Source organism: Diadema setosum, chromosome 9 (genome assembly GCF_964275005.1).
Source record: "Diadema setosum chromosome 9, eeDiaSeto1, whole genome shotgun sequence".
NCBI lineage: Eukaryota > Metazoa > Echinodermata > Echinoidea > Diadematoida > Diadematidae > Diadema > Diadema setosum.
In genome coordinates, this window is record NC_092693.1 from 13,488,721 (window position 1) to 13,515,305 (window position 26,585).

The window sequence follows — 26,585 nt, forward strand, 5'->3', positions numbered from 1 at the left end:
GGAATGCTTAACCCACTCGACTTCACCTCGTGGGTTTAGGCTAAATTCCATAGTTACCGCATGCATACTATATTCCGACTGACGCACGAAAAGACATGTGCGTCATCTGATTTATAGAATGGGTAATTCTCTTGCCAAAAACCCATTTTTCTATCGTGTTACCCGATGACAAAATTACTGGATGCATTTCCTTTTGGCTTGGCGTACACATACCATGCATCAGTTTTTACTGGACGCACGGCCAGCCATGCATCAGTTAAATACTGATGCATGGTTGTTTTAGCCAATAGGCGTCTTGTACTGGGTGCGCGAACGCTTGTTTAGTGCGCGAATCTTTGTTACAAGTACGCGTACTCTTACTACAAGTGCGCGATAATATGTTTACCACTGTGACTCAGCGTGCGGCCAGTAGAAATCAACACAGAGCTCTCGACCAATGAGATCGCAGGGTTCTCACTACCCACTCTATAAAATCATATGAATTCAATGTCAAATTTTTGATGGTTGTTAGTGTAATGATCTGTGTGAGTCATGTGAGAGAAATGTGCTTATTTACAAATGTGGTGAGGTTGCTGGAATACATGATTGATTTCCAGTTTTCTACTTAAAGGGCTGATATAGTTTTGGTGGAGATGGGGCTTTGGGTTTCCAACTTTTTTGTTAGATAATGAAAAACCTCCGATGAAATCTAAAAGCCAATGCTGCACACTGGCACTGGTCCAACAGTCCAGGACCAGTAAAAATCACTGTTAAACCAGTATCTTTTTCAGGAATGGACCAGAAAAACACAGAAAAACTGTGTACCTGGGTTAGTATGCAGCCCTGTAAAAGCGCACACATTCTCAGAAAAATTCAACGTTTAATTGATGAAAATTGGTTTGAAATGGTTGAGATATCCAAAAACAAAGATCCTAATGAAAGGGGTACCTGCCTTTTATTAGGACTGCTTTGTTTAACTCTTTTATATCTCAACTATTTAAAAACCAATATTCATAAAATAAACTGAATTCCTCTTAGAATTGCATGCTTTTTAATATTACTTAATTGGTTTCTCAGTATCTCACACAGAGTTCAAATCTGAATCCCCAATCTCAGCCAAAACTATAATGTCCCTTTAAAGGGGAAATTCAGTGCAGTTGAAAGTTAATCTGAAAAGTAGGAGTAAAATTTCTTTGGCACGATAATGAACATTTGATCAAAGTTGAATGAAAACAATAAGGAAGTTACGTCATTTTGAAGTTTCACTATTTTTTTCAGGACACAATTCTTAAATAGTCAATATGAATATGTATGCAAATAGTGAAGTGATGATGCCATCCCCTCACAACTTGCCACTTTATTGTTTGTACATGATGTTGAAATTTCCAGTTTTCCATTCAAGTGCAATTAATGCTCCAGTCTTAAATCCTGATATATATGTCACTGATCAATATTCTGGAGTTATTCAACCAAGAATAACATGTTTCATACTTAAATAGCAGAAACATTGGATTTTCATCATTTTTTTTTTGTACACGATCAAGGGGAAACTGAGAGGTGAAGAAATGGTCACTTCACTTGTTTGCATATGACATAGCAGCTGTATGAGAACTTATGCAGAAATTAGTGAAACTTCACATTTTCATAACTTCCCTTACTTTTTACCAATTTTGATAAAATTTTTGACTGTTGTGCTCATAACATTTTACTCGCTCTTATCAGATTAAGTTATAACTGTACTGGAATTCCTCTGTAAAAACTATCCAAGGAAAGCTGAGGATTTATGCATACTCATCAGAGAGGGTAGACTTTTGCTGCTTAGTCCAGGTCAAAGGATTGGCATGGAAGGTTCAGCTAAACATGCTGTAGGCACACAAAGGTTTGAAAAAGAAATCCACTCCAGAATTATATAGATTTTACAAAGAAAGAGAAAAAAATCCCTCAAAACAGTGCCAAAATGATCGAAGTAGGATAAGAAATAAGGAAGTTATGACATTTTAAAATTTCATTATTTTTTTTTTGAAGACACCTCTCTATCAGTTTTTATGAATATTCCAATCAGCAAGTTGATGATGTCATTCTCTCAACTTGCTAGCCACCCAAACTAAAAGGAACAAATGTTGACTGTGATATATTTTGGTATTGGAATATGCTTTTATCTATAGTACCTGAAATTAACAATTTTTCTGAATTTCATATGTAACATACATTCAAAAATTGTAAGGGCATGACATCATCAACTTGCACATTTGAATATTAATAAGGACTGGGGAAGAAATGCCCCCTCCCCCCCCCCCCCCCCAATGTGAAATATCAAAATGTCATATCTTCCTTATTTCTTATCCACTTTTTTTTATTGAAAGTTTTATAGGGATTTTTTCTCTCTTTCTTTTAGAATATATTTATTTTTGCAGGGTTCGGAATTGGTGATGGTCCGCTGACCATTGGCCACCCAAAATCACGTCGGACTAGCTAAAAATTGTAAAATTCTGAAGTTACTAGTCCGTCTGGCTAGCCAAAATATTGCTTCAATGTCAAAATTGATTCTAAGTAGTCCCCCTGGCTAGTTGAAAAAAAAAAGTTAAGTGCGACCCCTGTTTTGGGTGTGGATTTCCTCTTTAAGTTGTTCCAGATATATTCCCTAGTGCTTTGCAGATTACCCGTTTTGAGTGAATGTGTATGTGGTTTACTTGAACTAAATGGAAATAGAAAAGGAACTACAAAGACAACTTGAACTTTCTGCTTCATTGTGGAGCTGTTACCTACAGTTGTAATTGTGTGTACACTTCGTAGTCATACCGTCCCCTCTAGTAGATGTAAGAGTCAAAATGCTCTGTCCCATGGATAGGACATAAAATGGAGGTCCCGTGTTTGAGAGAGTCACAACTCATGCATGTAAAAGATCCGGCTTCATCCATTCATTTTAAAGAGCAGGGTGCATAACCCGGTGAAATGGTCTTGATCTCCTCACATCCAACTGGACCAAATGGAAGACCAGATAGTGCAGCTGCATATACTGATAGGCTATCCACTCATCCTTTCAGATGGAAAATGAAACAAACAAAACAAGCAAAGTATAGTAAATAAGTTCTTGGCTGTATGACTATCCATATTTGCATTATGCATGGAAAATTTCCAGTTAGAATTGGTAAATGACGAAACAATGACGAAACGAAACAATAGCTCTGTGGTAAACAAAATAGTCTTTTCCCTGTTACAGCTGTTGCCTATTTAGGCAGTGCTGTTTTGCCTGTTCCACTCCGATGATTTTCAGTATGCACTTTTGGAATGGAGCACTTTGTATGACTGACAACAATGTATCTGTTGAGTTTATGTCTGAAAAAAAAAAAAAAGAATTTCATAAAGGGAAGTTTTATCTAAAGGGGATATATTTGATTCCCTGTATGGTTTCGGCAGCTTTTTAAAATGGGTTGCGTTTGTCCTGGCGCTTCTAGAGTATTCTAAAAGAAATTCCAGGATGAGGGGTATCTGTGCCCCCAGGACTGTCCCATTCATCCAATGAAGGGGAGATTTACTGCCATGCAAAAAAAAAAAAAAATTAAAAGTGTATGTTTGGGTGTGCCTGAAAAATGGGACATAGTGGGGATTGTAGGGTTTTCCCCTCATTTTATGCCTCCGCCAACGAAGTGGCCAGAGGCATTATGTTTTCGGGTCGTCCATCCGTCCGTCCGTTCGTACATTGTACGTCCGAACGTCCGTACGTCCGTCCCGTTTTGTTTTTGTCGATATCTCAAGAACCGTGTGGTGGTTTTACATCAAACTTGGTATGAGGGTATATCCTGGGGGGATGATACTTTGTTTGGATTTTAGGGTCACAGGGTCAAAGGTCAAAGGTCACAGGTTATTTTGTGAAAAAAAAGGTTGAAATTTCATGTTTTTCTCCATATCTCGCAAATGGTTCAAGGTATCTTCATGGAACTTAGTAAATATGCATGTACCGATGGGCAGTGATTATCTAGGGAAGTTGGGGGTCATGAGTCAAAGGTCAGGGGGTCAAAGGTCAAGGTCAACTCCTCAAAATATCACTACTTTCCTTATATTTATGCAATGCCTGAAGGATTTTTTTAAAAACTTGATGTAAGCATGTATTACCCAATATATATTCTGTGGGAAGTTTCTTGCAAGAGGTCAATGGTCAAAAGGTCAAAGGTCAAGTGAAAGTGCTAAATTGCACTTTCCATATCTCGAAAGTAACTCAAGGTATCATCATGAAACTTACATATTTATGCATGTTCTACCTAACAGTGATTTCTTTGGAACTGTGAGGTCAAAGGTCAAAGGCCAGGTTTAGATAATACTATTTTACCATTTGATACTGAAATTATACTTTTTCTCAAAACCTTGAAAATTACTCAATGCATAAACTTATAAAAGGGTCAAAAGTCAAGTAAAAATCATCAGTTCCCCAAATACCTGCACTCTGACGTTTTAATCATTCATCCAATTGAACCTAGCTCTAGGAAAGTGAACATTCAGCACATTTGTGGCAAACCTGTCATTTTAATATTTTGCCAATTGTGTGAAACTGTCATCACACATTGTCAAGACATTGTACTATATATAGACCTATTAGGAGAACCATGCATTATGTTTGAGGCATACCAGTCACCGTAGCGACATTTCTAGTTTTCGTTATAGTATATGTCTCATTGAAATTTAGAAAGTAGTGGTAAAACTCACATTTTAAAGCAAATTTTGATTTGAATTCCGATCAAAGTCTGTTTAAGAACAGATAAATATGTTAAAAACATTAAACATATAGACAAAATGTAGAAGGACATATCATGTATGGACTGTCAGACAACATTTTTAGGTTTCTTAACTATCAGAATTCCCCCAAACTACCATTTAGTTGGCATATCCTCATAGGATTTAAATAGCATTATATGTGCCAATATAAATACACTGTACATTGTATTAAAGATTTATGAATGATTTTAAAGATGTTAAAATTCAAAGTATTAATAGTCGATTCCCTGGGCTGCCCTCTGTAGCTGAAGCTCTGCCACGATTTATGATGTCTCACTGTTACAATGACGTAAAGGAAATATGAACGAAATTTCATCGCAAAGGAAATTCAAACAGAACTTCAGAGAATTATTATTTTTTTTGTAGGACATCAAATGAGCGCTCATCATGAAGAATAATATTTGCCTGAAACATATCTCAGTGACAAGTTAAGATGATAGGAAGGAACTTGTCAAAAAGAATGAAAATTGGTAAACTTTTATAGTCCTTTTGCATGATGTTGGTATACTATTCCCTCTCCTCCTACCCCTCCCCATCTCACCCCCACCCCTCCCCCCCCCACACACACACACACCTATACTGGCACACAACTGCCTCCCACTCATATTTTCACCCACACCATTGCACATTCCTGTTGAATGTGTCATGCTTTTTTTGTGCATTTGTTGTTGTCTTTCCAAGTGTGCATTTATGGTTGACCCCACACCAAGGGTGCATACAAATATCCTTTTAGTTTTGCTGCCCTTTTATGACCCCATTTGCGACATGGTATGCCGTCATTGAGTCTCGAATGGATATCATGGCTTCCTGTTTGTTGCATAAAATGACACGTAATGTTTACCATGGTGCCATACCCCATTATTATCTACATAAGGCATTTTAGCAGTGCATTAAAACTACATATTTTTATCTGCGTGATTTTCTTGTGCAATATCATATTCAATTCAAAGCATATTCAATAAAACACATAATGTAAGAATGGATATTTTGGTGCGTCTAATTTTTCCCGCTCAGCGGGGTAGAAAGAGTTTGGCATGTTTTTAATGTTGTGGAATCAAGACATCAACTACCGGAGCATATGGGAAGCAAAAATATTTGTGTGCTTTCACAAAATTTCAACACCGCGAACATTTCCACTTTTACAGTAGGCATGTAGGTAACTGTAGTAAGTGGCCGTGCACTAATACACCATAATTTTTTTTCTCATCTCTTGCATGAACGCTTGCAAAAACATGACAATTGCCAAGTGCACGAATTCTTGTTATAAGTGCAAGTCACTTTTTTTTTTTAACTGCACAGTCTACTTCAAAGCGTACTAACCACAAATGTTGGACCTATGTTTTCCTGTTTTTGCCTTCTGTAGATGATCATTTTGAAAATAGTCAATAATGATGATTATGTTATAGACCGATTCTGTGACGCACTATGTGTATTTTTGGCATGGGCAGCGCCATTAACGAGGTGTCTTAGCCGACCCCCCCTCCTCTCTCCCCCACTCCCTTCCGCGCGCGGAATGAAAAACTGATGCATGGTCGTTTTAGCCAATAGGCGTCTCGTACTGAGTGCGCGAACGCTTGCTCAGTGCGCGAACCTTTGTTACAAGTGCATGATAAACATGTTGCCCGGGGGTGGGGGAGAGGAGGGGGTTGGCTAAGACACCTCCAAATGAGCTCATGGCTGCGCCCAGTGCCACAAATTGTCTGCTGCCCTCAACGAACCCGAATCGGTCTATATGACCTTATTTCATGGAATACCAGGGTTTTTTTTGAGAGTCGTTGTTTTTGCCCAAGGTTAATTTTTTTCATCGTCTTAACATATTTTGCATGAAAGTGTGCATGAAAACACCCCAAGACTTGCATAAACCAGTGAGCAGTAATATTGGTATGTTGAAATTTCCTTGCCTAAAATTATGTTCGATATATACTTTGTATGCCAAGGTTTAGAACGATTTGATGATTCCATCATAATAGCTGCTATTTATAGACTTAGAAATCCCCCGTTTGTGTCCTATGCACAAAGGTACAAGTTAATGTGCTTCAATAGCCCCCAACTGCACAGTGCCCTTACACTGTTTAGAGTACCTGCCCTTCCCAATTTTCTGACTGACTGTCACATCTACCAAATGTGTAAAAAAAGGACAGACTTTGACATTATCAAGTACCTCTGATGTTAGAAATCTGTATCTGATGACTTGTGTTGGCTCTTTTCGCGTGACCACAAATGTAATTTGTGTGATACATGAAAGCTTCATTTATTGTGTATAATATGTTGTCAAATCAGTAATTTACTGGCAACACTCTCAAAATCTTCTGCTTAAAAAAAGATGGATTTAAAAAATAGAAAAAATATTATCTCATAACAATACAAATAAAAAAAGACTGAAATTGCTTGATTCATACAAATTGCAAAAAAAATGTAAAAAAAAAAAAATCTTGTTTATTTACATGCAGATAAAATTAACTTATATACACATGTATGTATCCTTCATGAGCTATTGCATTCTTTGTGCTCCAATCTTTGGCTGTTTGCATAATATTACCCTTGCTTTTCCTGTTCATATAAATCATCTAGATTGTTGATACACCTGTATCCTGCTTATAATCATGCAGTGGAATAGTCCCCTCCATTGCACCTTTGAATTATTTCTAATTTTGCTCGATACAAAAAAACCTCTGAAGTTTACTTTTGCTTTTGTAATTCTGTCTCCCTCCCAAGGGTATTTACCATCCCTCCAAGACACCAAGTATAGAATATACGCCATGCATCTTATGTTGTAAGAGCAGAACTGATTGTTTTCTTCTATGGTGGAGGTACAATGTATCTCCTTAGCAGAGTTGGACATTTAAATTGGCTGCCAGAGACTGATTTTACATTTGTTGTTGGACTGACATAAGTGTCATCATAGATAGTGATAAAGATGGCGTGTTTCAAAAGTATGTAGGCCTAGTTGTGGCATGAGAATGTAGCAAGTACTTCCCCTCTCACTGTACTTATGTTGTGGGCGGTCTAAAATATATCAAATTGACGTGTATACCAACAGCATTCTCATAACTGTAGTTTAGACGAAGGCCGATCATTGCGCTTCTTTGAAATCAAAGGGCAACATTTTATTCTGCCTTCCTAGTTTTAACGCTGAAGTTTGAAATCGGACTTTAGTCACTGTGGGTTAGAGTTGCTGATCTGAGCTGGAATATACAGGGATTACATGAGATTAAGACTTTTGTCCCAATTAAGTAACAATCTAAATTAGAAGACACCAGAAATTGTGTCACCTTAATGATAAATGAAGTTCAACACATTGGCCCCTAGCTTGAATGATAACTTGCTCACACGTTTCATTCATCATATCAACATACCAGTAAGCAGACAAACAAACAAATGTACCAGTGAATGAAAAGCTGAAACATAATGGACAAAGGTAGCTTATACATCATCGGTTACAAATTTAGTGAGATCGTTAGTAACACAGAGTGAGTGAATGATTGACAGATACCGATCTCCCATTGATGTATACCTATATCTTCTTTATACTGTAAAAGTGGATATTTTCGCGTGACCACTTTTTTGCGCCCGGCGGGGTTAGAAGAGTTTCGCGTGTTTTTAATTCTGCGGAATCAAGATGTCAACTGCTGGAACATATGGCAAGCAAAAATATTCGCGTGCTTTTATTTTCGCGCTAGTTTCTGGTTTTGCGAAATGCGCGAAAATTTCAACGCCGCGAAAATTTCCACTTTTACAGTACTACATTGTATGTGTTTGTTTTTTTTACATAAAAGTAATAAAAATATTCAAGTTGTATTCTTTTTATCAGATTACTGTAGTCTTCTAGTAACCTAGCAGTGATGACTTTTAGGCAGAAAGAAGTTGTAATTTCAGAATTATAGATTAAATATGTGATTTTTTAAATAACATTTTGTGTACAAACCAATGTGAGAGTTGTGAGGTACAAGTAATGACATAATTTCCTCTTCTAGATTATGTGGTGGTTTGCACTGAACTTTCCTTGTGGGAACATATGAAACTTCAAAAATCTGTAACTTCCTTGTTCTTTGTCAAATTTCATTGAAACTATTTCACTCTAGTGATTTCTTTATTGTTCAAGTTGATGTGAATATGGTGCAGAAAAGCACACTTTTCGATTGTTCTGTCTGTTGTTTTTTTTTTTTTTTGTACACCAAAGTTTGTACATTGAAGTAATATTCATTTGTTATCATGTCACATTGATATTATTTTTGTTCTTATTGCTACTGATTGGCAAAGAGTCCTTATTCGATGTGAATAAACACTGATTATTCGGTGTTTTAGTCGTAGCCTTGACAAAAAAAAAAAGAAAAAAGAAATAATGTGCATGCATACCTTGATTCGACTTGAACAGATGGCTGCTTAGCCTAGACAGGCAGTATACCCACTAGACTACCAATTGTCCATCCAATAGCTAGTGATGGCTCTAATCCCTTGTAGGAACATGTACTGCATGCATATTTATACAAATGAATAATTTTTGCATCACAGTGTTTTTTATTGCAACTGATTGACAAAGTGCCCTTCTTGAATAAACACTGATTATTCAATTGCCAATGAAATAATAGCCATGATAAATCATAGGCATACATTGATCTTGTGGATATGATGCCTGACTATCAATCAGGACGTCTTGGGTTTGAATTGCACCCAAATGTGTATGCCCTAGATTTTTTATCATGATTATTAGTAATTACCCAGACACTGAATAATCAGTTTTTAGTAATGTCAAAGAAGGGCAATTTGTTTCTCTTTTGCGAAAAAAAAAAAGAATCATAGCTCAAGAATCATTGATTTATTTTTGTTGTTGTTGAACGAAGACATAAAGCATACTAGCAGTGACTGAAATAGTTAATTCAAACATCCTAATTGTAGTCCAGCTTTAATCCTTGAGGATACGTGCCATGAAAAGGAATTCCCCATTCTTGTGACTTGCAGGGTTTTCTTCCAGGATATACAAACTTAAGCAGATGAGAGGTACACATGACTTGAATAGGAATTGCATTTATCCAAGTAAAGGAATAGTATACACTGACTAGTCCTTCGGATTGGATGGTACCCAAGTCCCGAAGTCTGTTTATCATTCTCAGGATTAGAGAGAGGGAGAGAAAAAAAAAAGAATAATTGTGAGACACTTGTGCAATACGAAGGTGGACACTTGTGAAATACAAAGGTGGACAAGACAAGGTCTGTTGTAAATAAGAAATATCACGAACTTTAAGATACTATACAATGTACACGTGTACTAATGTTTTACCTCTCCATTCACATTGAAAAATTAAGGGGGGAAAAATCAAGATGTTATGGCACCAAAGAATTTCATCATTTGCCAGAGCAGAGTGCGTGTGTTGCAGAGAAACTCTTTTTTCTTTTTTTTTCTTTTCTTTTTTTTTTTTGCATCATTTGCCTGCTTTTCATGGGTACCATAAATAGCTAGCCTGGTTGCTAAATTGAAAATGTGTTTGTTTCCTGTAATTTGAGCAATGTAGTATACAAGTCTAAAGTCATGAAATCATAAAGGTCGACAAGGTCTACTTCCTGATACATACATGTATACATTGGATTGTCAGAATGATGGGATGTGTAGTGATTTGATACAAGGTATGCTTCAGGCAAAGACATAATATTTAATATGTGGGACTATGATGTGCTGTCATATATTAAAAGTGAAAAAAAAAAAGAATATCTGTGCTTAGTTCACTGGACTTCTTCTAACTTGGTAGGGCAACTGCAAATTTCTGTCTATGCGCACGATAGATTATTGGAATCTGTCCCCAGGGGGTTGAGTAAAACAGATAAATTCAGTGGCACTCAAAAACTTGGGCTTTCCTTGCTCATGGAACATATGGCTATGTTTACCCATGTCACTAAAGACTGTCAGTTGCTTATGGACGAGGAATATTGTGTGAACATTAGTTGTACTTTGGAGTGATAGGATGAAGCGGTAGTGAGTTGCTAGTATCGCTTCTCAATTTGGACATGAAATGCACTCCGGACCCAGCCTGGATAGATTAATTGCTGCAAAATAGCAACTCAGTATTATATTTGAGTCAATTTTTACCAAAGAGCCGGTTCCAAAAGTAAACTTGTTGTGGGATATGGTGCATCTTGTCCGGGCATTACATAATGCCATTCCGGAACACTTCACCATGACATTGTTCAGCGGTCAGTGGTCAAGTCCTGGTTTCCACTTGCACAACAATGGCTTGATCCTATGGCATGCTGTGTGGTCAGTGTTTCTATGCTGATGGGATGACCACTTTTATTTCCCAAACCTATTAAAGTGCAATTTGATACCATGGTCAACTTTGCTCTATTCATATGAGTAAAATCAAATAAACAACATGAAGAGATTTGGTCTTGAAAGACAGTTGAATTCTAAAGTTTCACATTATTGTTTGTTTTTTTTTTAATCCAAACAATGATATATTATTTGTGGAAATCAGATATGCAAATGAAAAATTAGTGATGATGTCATGGCTTTCCAAGACTCCCATTGACCTTCACCTATATGAATAAAAGAATGAGTTCACATTTTTTTCTTCAACATGGTATCAAAAGATTTAAAAATGGCATCCTTCACATCGAAGTTTTGCTGTATTGCAATAATGTAATGATAATAACTTTTGGGGCCGGGGAAGGCTCATACAATGTAGTTGCTAAATTGTTGACAAAAAGCATGATATTTCTTTGTTTGTTTGTTTTGTTTTGTTTTTGGTATGTGCAGATTGGAGAGTTATGAGTTAATGACACCATCTATTCACCCAATTTGCATTTATATAGTTCTTATGTACATGGTATGTATTTCACAAGGACTTGTGATACGATAGAAGTCTGTTACTTTCTTATTTTAGATTTGATTATGATAAAGACAAGTTTGATCTGATTTTACTCTCTTGGTCATAGTCAACTTGAATGACAAATATCATCATATGGTAAGGAAATGTGGAACTTGAAAATTCTTATTTTGAATCTGATTTTTGGTCAGATTTCATTCTGTTTATCAAAGTGATGTGGACATGGTGTGGTCTTCTCTTGTGTTTTCTGAAGCTGCCAGTCCCCCATTTCCCCCTTCGTCTCCCTTCCCCTCCCCTTCCCCTCCCCTTCCCCTCCCCCTTCCCCTCCCCTTCCCGTCCCCTCCCCCTTCCCCTCCCCTCCTATCCCCTCCCTTTATTGCATACTGCCAGGCTCACATGGGGATTTTCTGACAGTTCAGTTTTAAATGCAGTATGGCATGATTGACTTATTTGGTACTGCAGTATCCTTGTATTTCAGCATATGGCTTACATGGGGAATTCCCTCTTTAGAATGACATCACCCCTATTGCCCCCACCCTCTTATAAATATTCATGAGTTAGGCACTCATACAGCCAATGTCACTGCAGCTGACTATGAATATTCATGTCTCTGTGGCTGGGCGCTCCATGCTCATTGATGAAGTGGGGGATGGGGGCGGGGCTTCTGCTACACTGAGACCACTGCTTGTTGACACATGACCATACATGAGCACACTTCACATGGAGACGGTTGGCTGAGTTCCAATAAGTCGTTTTATCAGGGAGGTGGGAGAAGTTTCAGTCATTTTCCAGAACATGGGACCCATGCCAAAAATAGAATAGTACTGTGTGACGTGCAATCAGCTGATCGCTGATTCATAACATCTCATGTGCAGTTGGAGTGTCGAGTATTTGTTTTAGGCCAGCTAGGCTTTGCTGGGCACTGTTTATAAGCCGCCCACTGGCAGCCACATTTTAGTAGTCTACCTTTTTCAAGGCATCAAGCACAACAACATTCCAACTTACTGGACTCTAGTGGTTTTACAATGAGAGTGGTTTTGCCAGCGCCGTCGCAAACGAATATCGATGATCGTCAAGACTGTCTTGCCATGTACAATTTCTTTGGCGGATGGCAGAGCCTCGCTATTTCGCTACCTTCATTCCCCTTCCCTCTCCTGACTCAAGGTATGTGCGAAATTGTGTGCATCCTTGCGTATCATTTATGAATCACACACTTTTATTCATGCAATGTACAAATTGTAGTGATAATAGTAATGCCCTCTAGTGGTAACATATGTGATATCCCTCTCTCTAAGTATGGTACGTTGTATGCACAATTGACAGTTCTCTATCTCTTTCTGATTCATCTGTACTGGTATATGCATGCACACACCCCTTACTTTATCATGATGTGAGTGTGTGTGTGCATGTGTGTTTGAGTGTGTGTGTGTGTGTGAGAGTTTTTGTTTGTTTGCATGTTTGTTCGACTTGTATCTCGCTCCTTTCAAAAATTCAAGATATACAATAAGATCTAAAATACCTATTAAAGTTTGTGTGTAACCAAATTGGTGGCATTTTATTGATTGTATGAAATATATGTACTGTCACTGAGGAACGAAGGAAGAATGCTGTAGGGACCATTCACTTCTTGACAACAGTCACATAGTTTGGAGGAAAAATGAAAGAAGAGCAAATCTTAATGTGAAAACCAAAATCACAGGAAATCCTAAAGGAAAGTATTCCGTATACACTATATATAGGACTGATTTCATTTGTTTGCAAGATGTTTATGTATACATGTAGGTAGGAAACCTGAATCTTTCTCATATAGACCGATTCAAGTGACTGTTCATGGAAGTGCGCCCTCTTAAGGCGACGCCATAACTGGGGGCCAACCAGGCCGGGTCGGCAAGCGCCGTGCGTGCATGGCAAGGGTGCCAGCGGCAGCCCTAGTGCTTTTACCACCCGGCGCCACCCGGCCAGCTACCTATCTCTGGCGCTGGCAGCGATCGACGCATCTGGATTTGTGACAACTATAAAGTCTACTTTTTTTTTCGTGAGCTAATTAATAAAATTAAACAACTTATACCGACTATGAGCGAATGGGTAGATGGCATATACGGCTGTAGCCCAAAGTTGAACTTCAAGGTAAATATCGGTACCATCCGTGAGTGTTTGTAGACTCTAGAGACCTCTATTTCTTTTGCGATGACCTGGGTACTCGCGTGTAAGCCCCTTATAGATCTATTCACATTTGTGTAAGAGGATAAAAACACCTGGGGAGAACTATGGCTAGGCGCAGACAGACGTCTAGATAGTAAGCCTAGACTGTTGAGCGGTTAACTGATATAATTAAATACAAATAATGAATCAGAATCTTGAGCTAGATAGTAGATATGGCGCTATCAAAGCAACTAATAATATCAGTGTTAGGCTTTTCTCGGACCAGCGGGGTAGAGTCTGTCTAACGTTTTTCAGATCTTGTCTAGAATTCTAGCCAACAGTCCAGACTAGATCTAGACCCGTCTAGACCTATTGACTTCTAGATCCAAGCTACATCCTATATCATTTTCGGTTGTCACTAAATAAACTTCCGGCAAGTCTAACTAAGTAAACCAAACTGAAGGCAAATCTAGGCGTTTCTAAGCCGTATAAACTTAAGAAGTTAATCTACGTCGCCTGATGTCAACAACCAAAAATTCTACTGTTTAAGGTCTAAGTAACCTTGCATTTAACATCGAGCTAACGCCTAAAATTATAATCTACAAAAGTGATTTTCAAATCAAACTTTCTTAATATGAACTATGCTTATGAAACGGATGTTTGCCACCATTCATAGCAGTTTAAAATCTATAAGTATCACTTTATCAAAACTTAAATCAAATTCAGAGTTCCAGGCCCAAATTGAATATGGTCAATTTAATGCTGAACATTTAGTGAAGAAGTTAAAAATTACAATATAAGATTTTTTTTTTACACATCTTGAAACATTCATTTGGCTGTAGTGTAGGCTTTGAAATGAAATGTTAGTAGCCAGGAAGTGGATTCTAACTTTTGTAAGTATTGCACCAAGCGTTAAAAAAAAAAAAAAAAAATAATGAATTATCAAAATCTTTCATCTGAACTTTTCTTCTAAAATGAACAACTTTATTTTACGTATATGAATATGCAGTGATTTACTCTATATTAAATAGAGAATCTATTAGGCATAGGCCAAAGTTTGTTTCGAAAATCTGTGCATTCTTTATACCGCTGTGTTTCACGTAAGTGTTATATTCATCATGCGTCAGTGGTGTCTGAATTTCACACACTGACGTGCAGCTTCCATTTCCGGTTTTTCGCCTGTTATTTGTGCACCCAAACAACTGCACAATATGTGGGTTTTTTTCTGATCCTTTGAAGCTTTCATTTTAGATCGATATGTCTGAATTACTCAATTTGTCCAAAAGAAAGGCATTAAATGCCGCTGAATGACTTTTCCACAGTGAGTAAAACAATCACAATTTTAGCGCGGCGGTCGCCGACCCAGCGGCCGCCGGCGGCGCATGCGGCCGCGCCCGGCTAACTATGCGCGATGGGTACGCTGGGCTGCTAGCTGCAAGTGCAACTCGGTGGGTAGCTAGCTCGCTGGGAGCCCCCGTTGGCCCCCAGTTATGGCGGCCGTTATAGCGCCGCTAGCGGCGGTAGGTGAATAGGTCATCGAAATTGAAACGGTCTATAGAAAGCTGTGTTGTTGGTGACAACAGTGACAGAAAAAAAAAAACAACAACAACAACAACTCAACAACAACAACATAACACACACACATCAGTCTAGATTGGAGTGAAATCACAGAAGTGATGCGGGACTTTTTTTTTTTTTGAGATGTTAATAATGAGTTGTCTGGCATGACGTCCACCATGCACTCCAAAATAGCAGCACTAGTTCCGTGATGATAATATCCCTTGTGTAATACTCCTTAAGTACTGTTTTGTGCTTTGAGGGGAATGATACCAAAGTATACTCTGTGTGGATTGAGGGAATGCAGCAATGGTAGTAGGACACACCAGTGAAGTTTGAGAAAAATCAGACAGTCCATTTAATGATGTGAATGTTTCACACACACAAAAAGTATTGCATTTTTCCCCTGTAAAAGAAAATGATATCCAAAGACATGTTTATATGCGGATTGAGTGAATGCAGCAATATAAGTAGAGCACATAAGTGAAGTTTGAGGAAAATTGGACAATCTGTTGAAAAGATTTGAATCTTTTAATGTTTTGGTTGCCGCCATTGCTGGATGACAAGATGACAACAATTCATCATATTTTTCATTTTTTATAACAAAAAATGTGCAAATTTCCTTGACTTCCTTCTGTGATGTATTAAGGGTAATGTTATTTCCCCTGATTTTTGAAAGAGGTACGTATGTCCAGTGCTCTTTCCTTATGCTATGAATATGAAAATATGTTGAATTCTCTTAATATTTTCTTTGTTTCATTGTCGCTCAATGACGTCATGAACTGTTTTTGTCTCCTGATCCAGTGATGGTGATGCCAAAACATTACAAATTCAAAACTTTTGAAGTGATCGTCCAATTTTCCTCACGCTTCACTGATGTGTTCTGTTTATGTCATTGCATGCACTCAATCCACATATGTAACCATTTGTTTGGATATCATTTCCGTTTAAAGAGGAGAAATATTTAAGCATACTTTTTTGTGAAAAAACAACAACAAGTGTATAGCACGAAAGTTGGTTGCAACTTTCTTTCTCTGTGTTAATGTATTGCCAGACAGGACATCCTGGTGTTTCCTAGAAAAGCTGCACTATTTGTGGGACTGTGGTGTTTCTTGCGTAACACAGTCTGACCTCAGTTAAACCAGCCGTCATCACTCTTCTGGATCTCTCTTTTATCCAAACTTGGGCTGGCTCTTGATTGCCATCACATTTTCACAAAATTTTCACAAAATCTGTAATACTGAAAACCAAACAAGAAATTTGACCATCTCTTGCAAACACTAGACAAAAAAGAAAAAGAAAAAAAATGTTGGGACATAATGTGTATCAGTGTGACACAATGTACATTTAAACCGGCCACAAAGAATACTGCTCCTGGAGAGAGAGCTCTTATTTATTTATTATTTATTAAGTCTTCTTTAAAAGCAGGGTAGTCCCATTCAGTGCCACAAAGGCCTGCTTTACAAGGGAGCCCTCTTAGGTTTGATTGTCTGTGCTTGTTGACAAACTCAGGTATGAAGACTTCTTTTTTTGTTGCATTTTCCTTCTTTGAATTGTGAAACATGAATATCATGTACAAGTAATAGCAATGGTAGCAAATTGACTATAGCCCTGCTAGAAAGCACATGTTTCAGCGTACTGTAAAACAAGGAATATTTGCATGGATTTTGATATCGCAAATTTTGCGAGAGCAAGGATTCGTAGAATTAAAATGTGCACGAAAATTCTTGTCTACACTATATGTGTTGAATGCCAGTGACAATTCACGAAAGTGTCATGCCGCAAAAATATCATGCTTTACAGTATCTCCTTTATCAATCATATCATTCAAGTACTTTAGGGCCCGAATTCTCAAAGGTGGAATAACTTTATTACACCGCTTATTCCGCCGATTTATTACGCTTCTTATGCAAATCAGGCCCTCGTGACGTAAAATGACGCGATTTCTTCCCCGGAATCTATTGTCAAAGGTGGAATAACTTATTCCCCGGAATAACTATTCCGCGGAATAGTTATTCCAGCTTTGAGAATTCGGGCCTAGATGTTTAAAAAGGGCAAGTTTATGAATATCTTGATTTGAATTTCTATGAAGGAAACATAAAAAAAGGTGAAATAATTGACATATGATGTATTAAAGAAGTGACAAAGGAGAAGCTTTGAAACAAAATCCCAATTCTCACCCAAGAGAGCTTGTGATGCCCTAGGAAAGCATGCCACTTTGGGACTCATTGGCATGTAGATTTGCTGTTAAAACCTTCCTTTTAAAGTGCTTGATTTTGTAAACAAAATTTCACACTAATTTGTGTCCTGCGTTAAACTGCTGAGTTGCACAACTTACAATCAAATCTTGAGCACCAAAGTGCCCCCAACCTCCACCAAGCCATGTAATGCCAATGATACCCATGGACCATGTTGTGTGGTTGCAAAAATCGCAGAGAGCATATCATTGATCTACAACATCCTCTCCCGGACTTTGATGTGCAAATATTGGCAGTCCCGACACCAGCCTATCTGGGGGAAAAGACAAGAAATGAATTATGAATGATAGAGTGAATAAAGAAACTTAACCAGAAAGGGGGGAAAGATCAATTTATAAATTCATATGTACACATCTGTTGATATGATCTGATATCAATGGTACAACTGCTTTGATTACAATCATGCCTGAACAACAGCCAGAAATATTGTAGTTTCAGTATGCCACTTCTTATTCAAGTTACTTCGTCAAAAAATTAAGTAAAAACAATACAGCTTAAAAATTTAGTCAACTTTTTGACAAAAATGAGAAAATCATCAGAAAATTGAGTTGATTTTCACAAAACAGTGATATATCACTTGTAGCTACATGATACAAATGTATGTGCCATAGATGACAAGACGACATCCTTGAACGGAACGACTCTGCGGTTGATTTTAGCCATAAACGTCCTCTATATATGAATCATGTTCCTGGTTAATGAATCATCTGCCATAACCTCACTGCTGAGTTTTAACTTCTTTGCAATTGTTCATGCAACTGATACAATTCCCCATGTTTGATTTGTCATGAAAAAAAAAAGACAATTTATGAAGATTTCCATTACTGGGAGACTGAATTCTTGAGACAATGGTAACATAAGCGGAATAATTTGCACCTTATGCTTACTAAATCAGTAATATTACTGTCTCATGAAAGCGTGCAAATTTTGTAAATTCGTAGAACTGTCAATTTTTTTTTTCTAACCTGGAACTATTCTCTTCATATCATTTTGTCATGTTTGTCAGTTAATTCATCAGTTCAATTTAAGTTAATTTTTCATTTTTTTATTCTTTTTTGCATGCATTGCATGTGTGGTCATGGAGTGTCAAACTAGTAGAAGTAATGCTTTTATCTATGGCCACTTGAAATCACTATACACATTTACTGAAAAAAAAAGAAGGAAATTCTCACAAAATATGGGAAGATGAATTCACTGATATCATATCTGTTGATTTCATATCTTTTTCTTTTTAATGTTGCTATTCATAATAATGAGCTTTCTTACAAATAGAGGTTATGACTTACACTGTACATGTATGTTTACCTGCTATAAGTTCTTTCATCATAAGTAATAACAAATGGTGACATTAATTACGGGGTCTTTAACTTTTTTTTTCCCCAAGTGATTCATCCTCCCTGTAAACAGACAGAGTATAATCTGATCTGAATGTGTAGCTCATGCTTTCCTGAAACTGAGAAGGGATATCCACACTTGGTTGAGTTTTCAAGAATATTGAGAGATTGATTGCATGAGTTAATGTACGTCGTATCTGCACCACGTCATGGTAGACATGTGGTGCACATTCGTGAATGTAGCAGAAGAGTGTTTCGTCATGCACCATGCAATTGGCGATGGCATTGTGCAAGAGTACCACAAGTATAAACCTCACTTGACCTGTGTGTTATTCAACCCTGAACTCGTCTCCGTACCATGCTCTCCCCTTCCAGAAGTGCAAAAATGTGCTGTCAGGCCTTGCATCGGCGAAAGCCAGCACCAAAATGTTTGGTGTGATCATAGACCCTAGGTCCATGGTGTGATTATCACAGCCTTTCAGATTGAGGGTATACATTTTTTCCAGGTTTATGTTGAAGTTCATGGTCAGGTCAGGTCAGCTTGCCCTGGAGATTTTAATGATAGCTCTGCACACGCAAAAATAATAGAAATGAAAATAAATAGATGATCACTGAAGTCTGCCTGAATTAAGATTTGCTGTGCCTAGTGCTGTGATGAAAATGGCTTTTTTGCTCTTCCAGGATGGGAACACTGTCCCTAAAAACAAATCAAAGCAGGAAAAACATTGCAACAGGTGAATACACATTTGAGCAGGATGCCTCATATTACAGGAAAGTTTTTCCCTTGAGGCAAGTTTGCAGTTCAAAATAGGTTGTGCTTGTATTGCTTCCTGTGACCATAACAAATAAGATCTATGATTTTGAGTACTTCAACAGCTGTATGACATGACATTTATTTTTAGCTGCCCATTCTGGCATCTTATTTTAATGTTTTGGTAGCAGTTACACTGCTCCAACTTTGTTTTGAATCATGCAGTTATTAATATCAACAGTGTTTTTCCAGGCATGCTATCATTTTGCAATCACATTCATCTCCGTTGTAATTCCCCTCAAAGTGTGATGTTGCATTCATCGCATCTAAATATTGATTCTTCGTCCTAGAGTAAGGCTTTTGAGCTGTTATGATGTTTTTAATGTGTTTCCTGAGATGATTTCCCATGATTGACCTCGCCCAGCATGAGTCATGTTACATGTCTATGTAGCTTCCCATATCTCTGCCCATATACACACAAAAAGGCAACCTCCCCCCCCCCCCCTCCGCCATTTCTACACTTTTTTGCTGAACTTCTGTGTGAAAATGAAAATGATGAGTACAGTTTTGCATGAGTGAGCACACATTAAAGACAAAATGGTCACTTTTTTTTTGGGGGGGGGGGGGTTGTGAGACATTCTGTTTCTTATTTATGTTTAAATGTTGTTGTTTTATTATCTGCCCTGTAACCCCCCTCACACCTATCCTGACACTTTAAGTTATTTTTTTTTAATGGTTTGGTAAGTAGAAGTGTAAGGGAAATTGCTGTGTTCAACCCTCTTATAACTGCAAAATGTATTACAATTATTGAAAGAATTTATATCAGACATTGTTATCAATATACTACTGCATGTGTTTGTGAACATAAGAGTGAGCACATTGTAACGATGTTCAGAGCAAGAAAGGCTACTTCTAAAGAATGTACTGATAATATGTCATGAGGGGGGTGGGAGGGGGGAGGGGGAGGGGGGAGGGGGAGGGGGAGGGGGGTCAAACAATGAATGATATTACAACAATATTACTTAAACATTCACCAGCAAGAGACTGTTTCACAGACCTCACCAAAATGACTTAAATTGTGACTTTTGACAAGTGACAATTTTTTCTTAAGGGGAAATCCAGGACAAATAAAAAGTTAGTGTAAAAAGAAAGAATAAAACCCTTCAAGTTCAACGGTGAAAGTTTGATCAAAATTGGATGAAAATTAAGAAAATTATGAAATTATGAAGTTTTACTAATTTTCAGAAAACAGAACATTTTTTTGATTAGTCAATATATGCAAGTAGTGAATCGATGTCATCCCCTCACAATTTGCCATATAGTATGTACATAAAATCATGAAATTTCCAGTTTTCTTATCAAATGCATTAGCTTATGTCCCAGTCTCAAATCCTGTTAAAATCTGACTGATCATTATTTTGAAGGTAGTCGGCCAAAAATAGCATTTTCATTTTCAAATTTTCATTGTTGTACTTGTTAGATTTTACTCTTTGTAATCAGACTAACTTACATTGTACAACTGGCCTGGAATTCCCCTTTAATGTGCACTCACTCATGCGTATAAACATATCAGTCTCATATTCACACAAAACTTTATTCTAAAGTAAGTTTAGGAATACCCCCTGCCATTTTTTTTTTCTGGTGGTGGTGCTCAAAACCTATTCATTCAAAAAATATGCCATTGTGATTAAGGGGGGGGGGGGTTACTTTTTTGTTGTGTAAATTACATGTATGTATGTGTGTGTGTGTATATATATATATACATAAAAAGCAAAACTGGAACAAAGTTCATGCTGTATTCACCAGTGGTTTATTTCTGTATACAAATTTTCGAGCTCCTCGCTCTTTCTCAAGTGTTGATACTTGAGAAAGAGCAAGGATCTTGAAAATTTGTGTACAGAAATAAACCATTGGTGAATACAGCATGAACTTTGTTCCAGTTTTGTTTTTTATCTTTTTATCTTGCCAACATGTGGACAACCTACTCAATATACATATATATATATATATATATATATTATATATATATATATATATATATGGAATGTTTTAGAACATAGAAAAAGCATAATTGTGAATAAAATTGAAGAGAATCATAGGCAGGAGGCGGCAGTTGTAACAGTGTGTGGGTAGTCGCAATCTATAAAGTAGTTTAGGGGTTTTTTTTTTATTGTCTGCATGTTCTTTTCTTAAATCTTTTTCCACTCGACAGCCGATTGGCAGATGAGAATTTGAGGATTTCAAAGCGCGATGAGTGTGACCATTGGTACGTGGCACAGGGTGTAGTTTCAGTTTCTCTACGTCTCAGCCTCATTGATCTAGCTATTTGAGATTACTTCCTTAATCCATGGCGACCAGGAGACAACACAACTGAATTTCCGCTTAACCGTTTTAGGGCTGGGAACTTTATACAGCGTGTAAAATGCTATGGGGTTTTCTGTGTCAGACGGCGCTCAAAGCATGTAAAGGGTTAGAATGTAACACTTGAATGGAATGCCTTCTGTGTGTCGACTGTAATGTTTGGCATTATTTTAGTAGGTCGTGTCAAGGTCACATCCCAATGTGTATACATCATTATTTACTTCATTTATTTTGTTCCTCATTTGATGGCAAAATATTGCTCAATTCATTTCTGAATAAAAAGGAAATGAGGACTTTGGCAGATTATGGATTCTTGTCAGATTGTTAATTGTAAAAATGTAGAAATATTGAGATGAAAACTGTGCAGATGGTCAAGCTTGCAGTAATTTTCCACAAAGTTGTGTAATTATTATCAGGAGTCATGACACAGAGTGTACATTCAGAGAATCAAGGTAGAATGTCAGTTTTGGGTGTCATCGGTAGTCTAACCGTCATAATAAGATTTTTGCCATCATTTGAATTTAAACTTTAAAAAAAAAAAAAAAATTGTATATTGAAGCGGTGCCTCTAAAATTCCTTGAGTAAAAATATGACAGTACAGAAAAGTTATATTTCCTTTATACAATGTTGCTGCTATTCTAGCGAGATACAAAGTGCAGTTTCGAGATGTGTTTTGATTCTTTGTTTCAACACTATCTTTCCAAAGTGAAAAGATGATTTACAATGTACTTGCTATTGACAAACCAATGCGCAATTGAAGACATAAATATAGATGAGAATTGCAGATATTGATGATACAAAAACCCCCTATTTGAAGTAGCAGGGCGATGATGACATACATACATTCATTGAAATGAAACACCCGCTGCGTGCTAAAAAGGCATTCAGAGCTGAAAGTGACTTTAGAACTTTGTTACGTAGGTCATTTGTCATTTGCCCTGCCTATTGAAAATCAAATGTGTGGGTGTGCCGTTGATACCATCAGCTTTAAAGTTCAGCACGCAACCATTGCAAGTCTTCTTACCCCTTACTGTGCCAGGGACTTTGGACAGTGTGTACAAAGCTATAGGTTTTCTGTGCCAATTGGCAGTCAAAGCTTACAAAGGGTCCCGGTGTTTTAGTCAAATGCGTACGCGGGCGCACGGCGCAAGTTTCCTATAGAGACCTACGCTATCGACTCCTCTTTAGCGCTTACGCTTTGGCCCACTTCCCCGAGTCCGAAGAAGTCCGATCCACTGTAGTCAGTGGTCGGATCACAGTTAGGCTCATGATTCGGCTGAGGGGGATGACAGCTTTATCAAACTTCTTTTGTGATGTCACAATAACAAGCACATATGCACGCACCCTGGCATTACTACAGACTGCGCGATGCACAGAGAAGACAACAAAGGCAACGTTACTTAGCAACACCTACGCACTTTACTCTTGATGACAGCTCAACTTCGGTAATCTTCGTATCAATGCTAAGGGTGATCGGCACTATCATCAACAGCGCCCTCTACACTACCGCGACTATGCCCCTTTAAACAAATCTAGGAAAGTCAGATTTAAACATGAAATGTAATGATAGAAGGTCATTCGACATTAAATACAAAACAGTTAAGGAAGTGTAAGATTTTCAAGTGTTTATACAAGTGTTGTGATATTGGTTGCAACTGCACACACAAATTCCAAGTAGAAGTGGCGATGATCATCTCACAGCTTTCCCTTTGGTTTGCATAAACACACAAAAAAAAAAATATAAAGATGATGCCTGCAATTAGTGGACCCCACGGAAGACCAGCTAGTGCAGCTGAATATGGGGGCTATCCAGCCATCTTGTTAGATGGAAAACGAAAACAAGCAAACAAAGATTTAGTTACTACAACCTCCATTCCCTTACAAGTTATCAGTGATAGGTTATTGTACCAGTCTACATAATGAAGAAAGATTCTTCCTTCAGTTCACATAGATTAAAAAACAAACTTGTGTGAAAATTCATGTACAGGTCAGCGGGAGACTTGCAAGATGATGACATCGTCACTTCCAATTTGCATATTTTTTTGACGAATATCACTATTTCATGAAAACATGATTGTGATACCACAACTCGGAAAATTCATTTGCTTCTTATTTCAGATGAGATGTGATGAATCCTCCGTCAATCAGTTTGTCTAACTTCACTCTAATTATCTAGGCTACATGTATCCTAAACTTGATGTGGCATTGTGGCTTTAAAGCCACTCAGAGATAGGAAGTGTGTCATGCCATATGTCTGCTTAAACCAAGGCGAGTGAAATTAATGCATGACTGATGTTAGACATTGAGACAACTTTCAATGTGTCTGCGTTATTTCACTTTCCCTTCCCATGATGAAAGCGCCTCAGTTTATGTGAGTGAGAGAGGGAGGGACAGTTGTTAAGGGGACTTTTACTCGGGGACAGCATACAGCTTAGCATAATGAAGCATATGAGTCTGTATCAATGGCTTAGTGGTCACCACAGTTGTCGTCGTAGTGGGACCTCAACTGACGTGGGACCACACATGTCCACATGCAGTATAACAAAGTATCGAAATTGTCATAAGTCCGTCTGCCACCGAGCCTGGAATGTTGGACAGTGGAGAAATGTGCATGTCAGCACAGGAGCAATCATTCGCTGAGGATACTCTATGCCTAGACATCCTTTCTGTGTGTGTCACTGAACTCTTCTGAGAGCGAATCAAATATTGCAGAAGCCTATGCATATGTAAGATTAGTGCCTTGCAATGTGGAAACACAGGCGAAAGAAATGCTCACCTGCCCATAATGCTGACATAATTGCAGGTGCCTCCGCCAACAAGGAATTCTTTGAGCAGACTGATTTCCAGTCCACTGCCCCTGGGGAGGACGAAGATGTCTACTACCAGGCTCAGACTGATGTGCACCGCAGCCCCATGGGCTACGACAAGGACCTCATCGTCGCTGACCCCACGGCTGAGGACGGGGGGCTCCTGCTTGACGTAGACTCTGTCGTTGAAGTCCGGCTGCGTGGGAACTCGTACTCGGGACTCATACGGTCGATTGAGAAAGTACCCGAATGGCCGGATGGAGAGATTGCTGGCATCGAACTTGTAAGTCTTTTGAACACTATGTCTAACCGCAACGTGATCATGCAGTCAATGATTCAGATAACGCATCTTATTCCATTTCCAGTTTTAGCTAAATTTTTATTCCTACCATATTTTGTGGAGCTGATAGGAGCAGTAGGAACTAAACATTATTTTTTACTTAATCCTCAAAAATTCTAAAAGTGATTGTTTGCATAACTTGTTCTCTGTTGCTTTGGATGTTTGAACATTCCACATTCTGATTGTCGTTGTAGGTCTCATTTTTGTTTAAATCTTGCATTGCTTTATCATTTGTTGGTTGGAAGTACTAAAAATGTTTGATATTTCATACTGTAGAAATTTTTAGCACTCTGCTAAACTAAAGAATAGTAAAGACAATATCACTCAACTGAACTAAAGCAAAGTAAAACCCGCAATATCTTAAGAGATGTTAAAGTATGAACAGAAACTCACATCTTAAATGAAATTATAGACAAGTGATTGTCATGGTGTAAGCTGTGAGATATGCAAGGGTCAAGACGTGCACTGATTTTGCTCCAATGTCTGCACTTATTTCAATTCCATATTACGAACTGAGGCACCTCATGAATTGGGAAACTCCCTTGGTGCTTTCTGCAGCTTTATTTGGATATCATTATTTTTCCCACAAAGCTCACCCCCCCCCCAAAAAAAAAAAAATATATATATTTACAATATATATATGCTGTCAATATTGAGAGATGTAAGTGTCATAACAAGTTATGCAAGCATTACAAGAACCAAAGCAAACCTGACACGGGTAGTAAAAGAAAATAAAACAAAACAAAATCTAACGAATGTGGACTTTACGTTGTGACTGCTACAGGAGGATCCCATCAGTGGAGGGACGGATGGGAGCTTCGAAGGCAAACAGTACTTTAACTGCCGCCGTGGGAGGGCAGTATTCCTCTACCTGTCCCAGTGTCGGCCCGATTCGCGGTTCCCGACCGGCGAGGACACGTACCGATACTACCGGAGGGAGACCAGCCAAGGTATGTGCAGCATTTCTCTTCTCTGTCGAACATTTGACAATCAAGAACATTTCCTGTCTAACAACGGAAAATCATTTTAAAAATGGAAATAAACAAAGAATCAAAACAATAAGAAACAATGTAATAAAACCAGAAACGCATGAGGAATGTATTGCCATAGGATGCATGTGTGTGTTGGTGAGTCGTATTGTTATTTTTTTTTTCCTTAATTTCAAATGTGCATTGTCTTTTCAAGGTCAAGGAAGGTGAAGAGACTACAGCTGAGATGCTTTTTGAAAGAACAAAAATGATGTTGTCTTTGTGAAAAATTACTGTTCTTTGAATTAATAAAAGAGTAATTCATTTCCAGTTACATTCATTACTTTCAGACAATATCTACAATCAAGTGAAATAACATTCACTGCAAGAATTCACATCTAATAAAAAAACAAAACAGACAAAATTTGTTCCCCCCACCCATTCGTGTAACGATTCATGTATGAATAGATATCTAATATATATTACTCCCAAAAAATATC

At 37.8% G+C, this 26,585-nt stretch overlaps 1 protein-coding gene across 1 annotated transcript in view; it reads left to right on the plus strand.

Moving 5' to 3' along the window:
* Nucleotides 1–26,585, plus strand: part of LOC140232862 (uncharacterized) — a 53,030-nt gene that overhangs the window by 19,058 nt on the left and 7,387 nt on the right. The window contains exons 13-14 of the mRNA XM_072312974.1: nucleotides 24,774–25,060; nucleotides 25,902–26,067. Of these exons, the coding sequence (XP_072169075.1) occupies nucleotides 24,774–25,060; nucleotides 25,902–26,067 (453 nt within the window). The remainder of the gene's footprint in view (nucleotides 1–24,773; nucleotides 25,061–25,901; nucleotides 26,068–26,585) is intronic.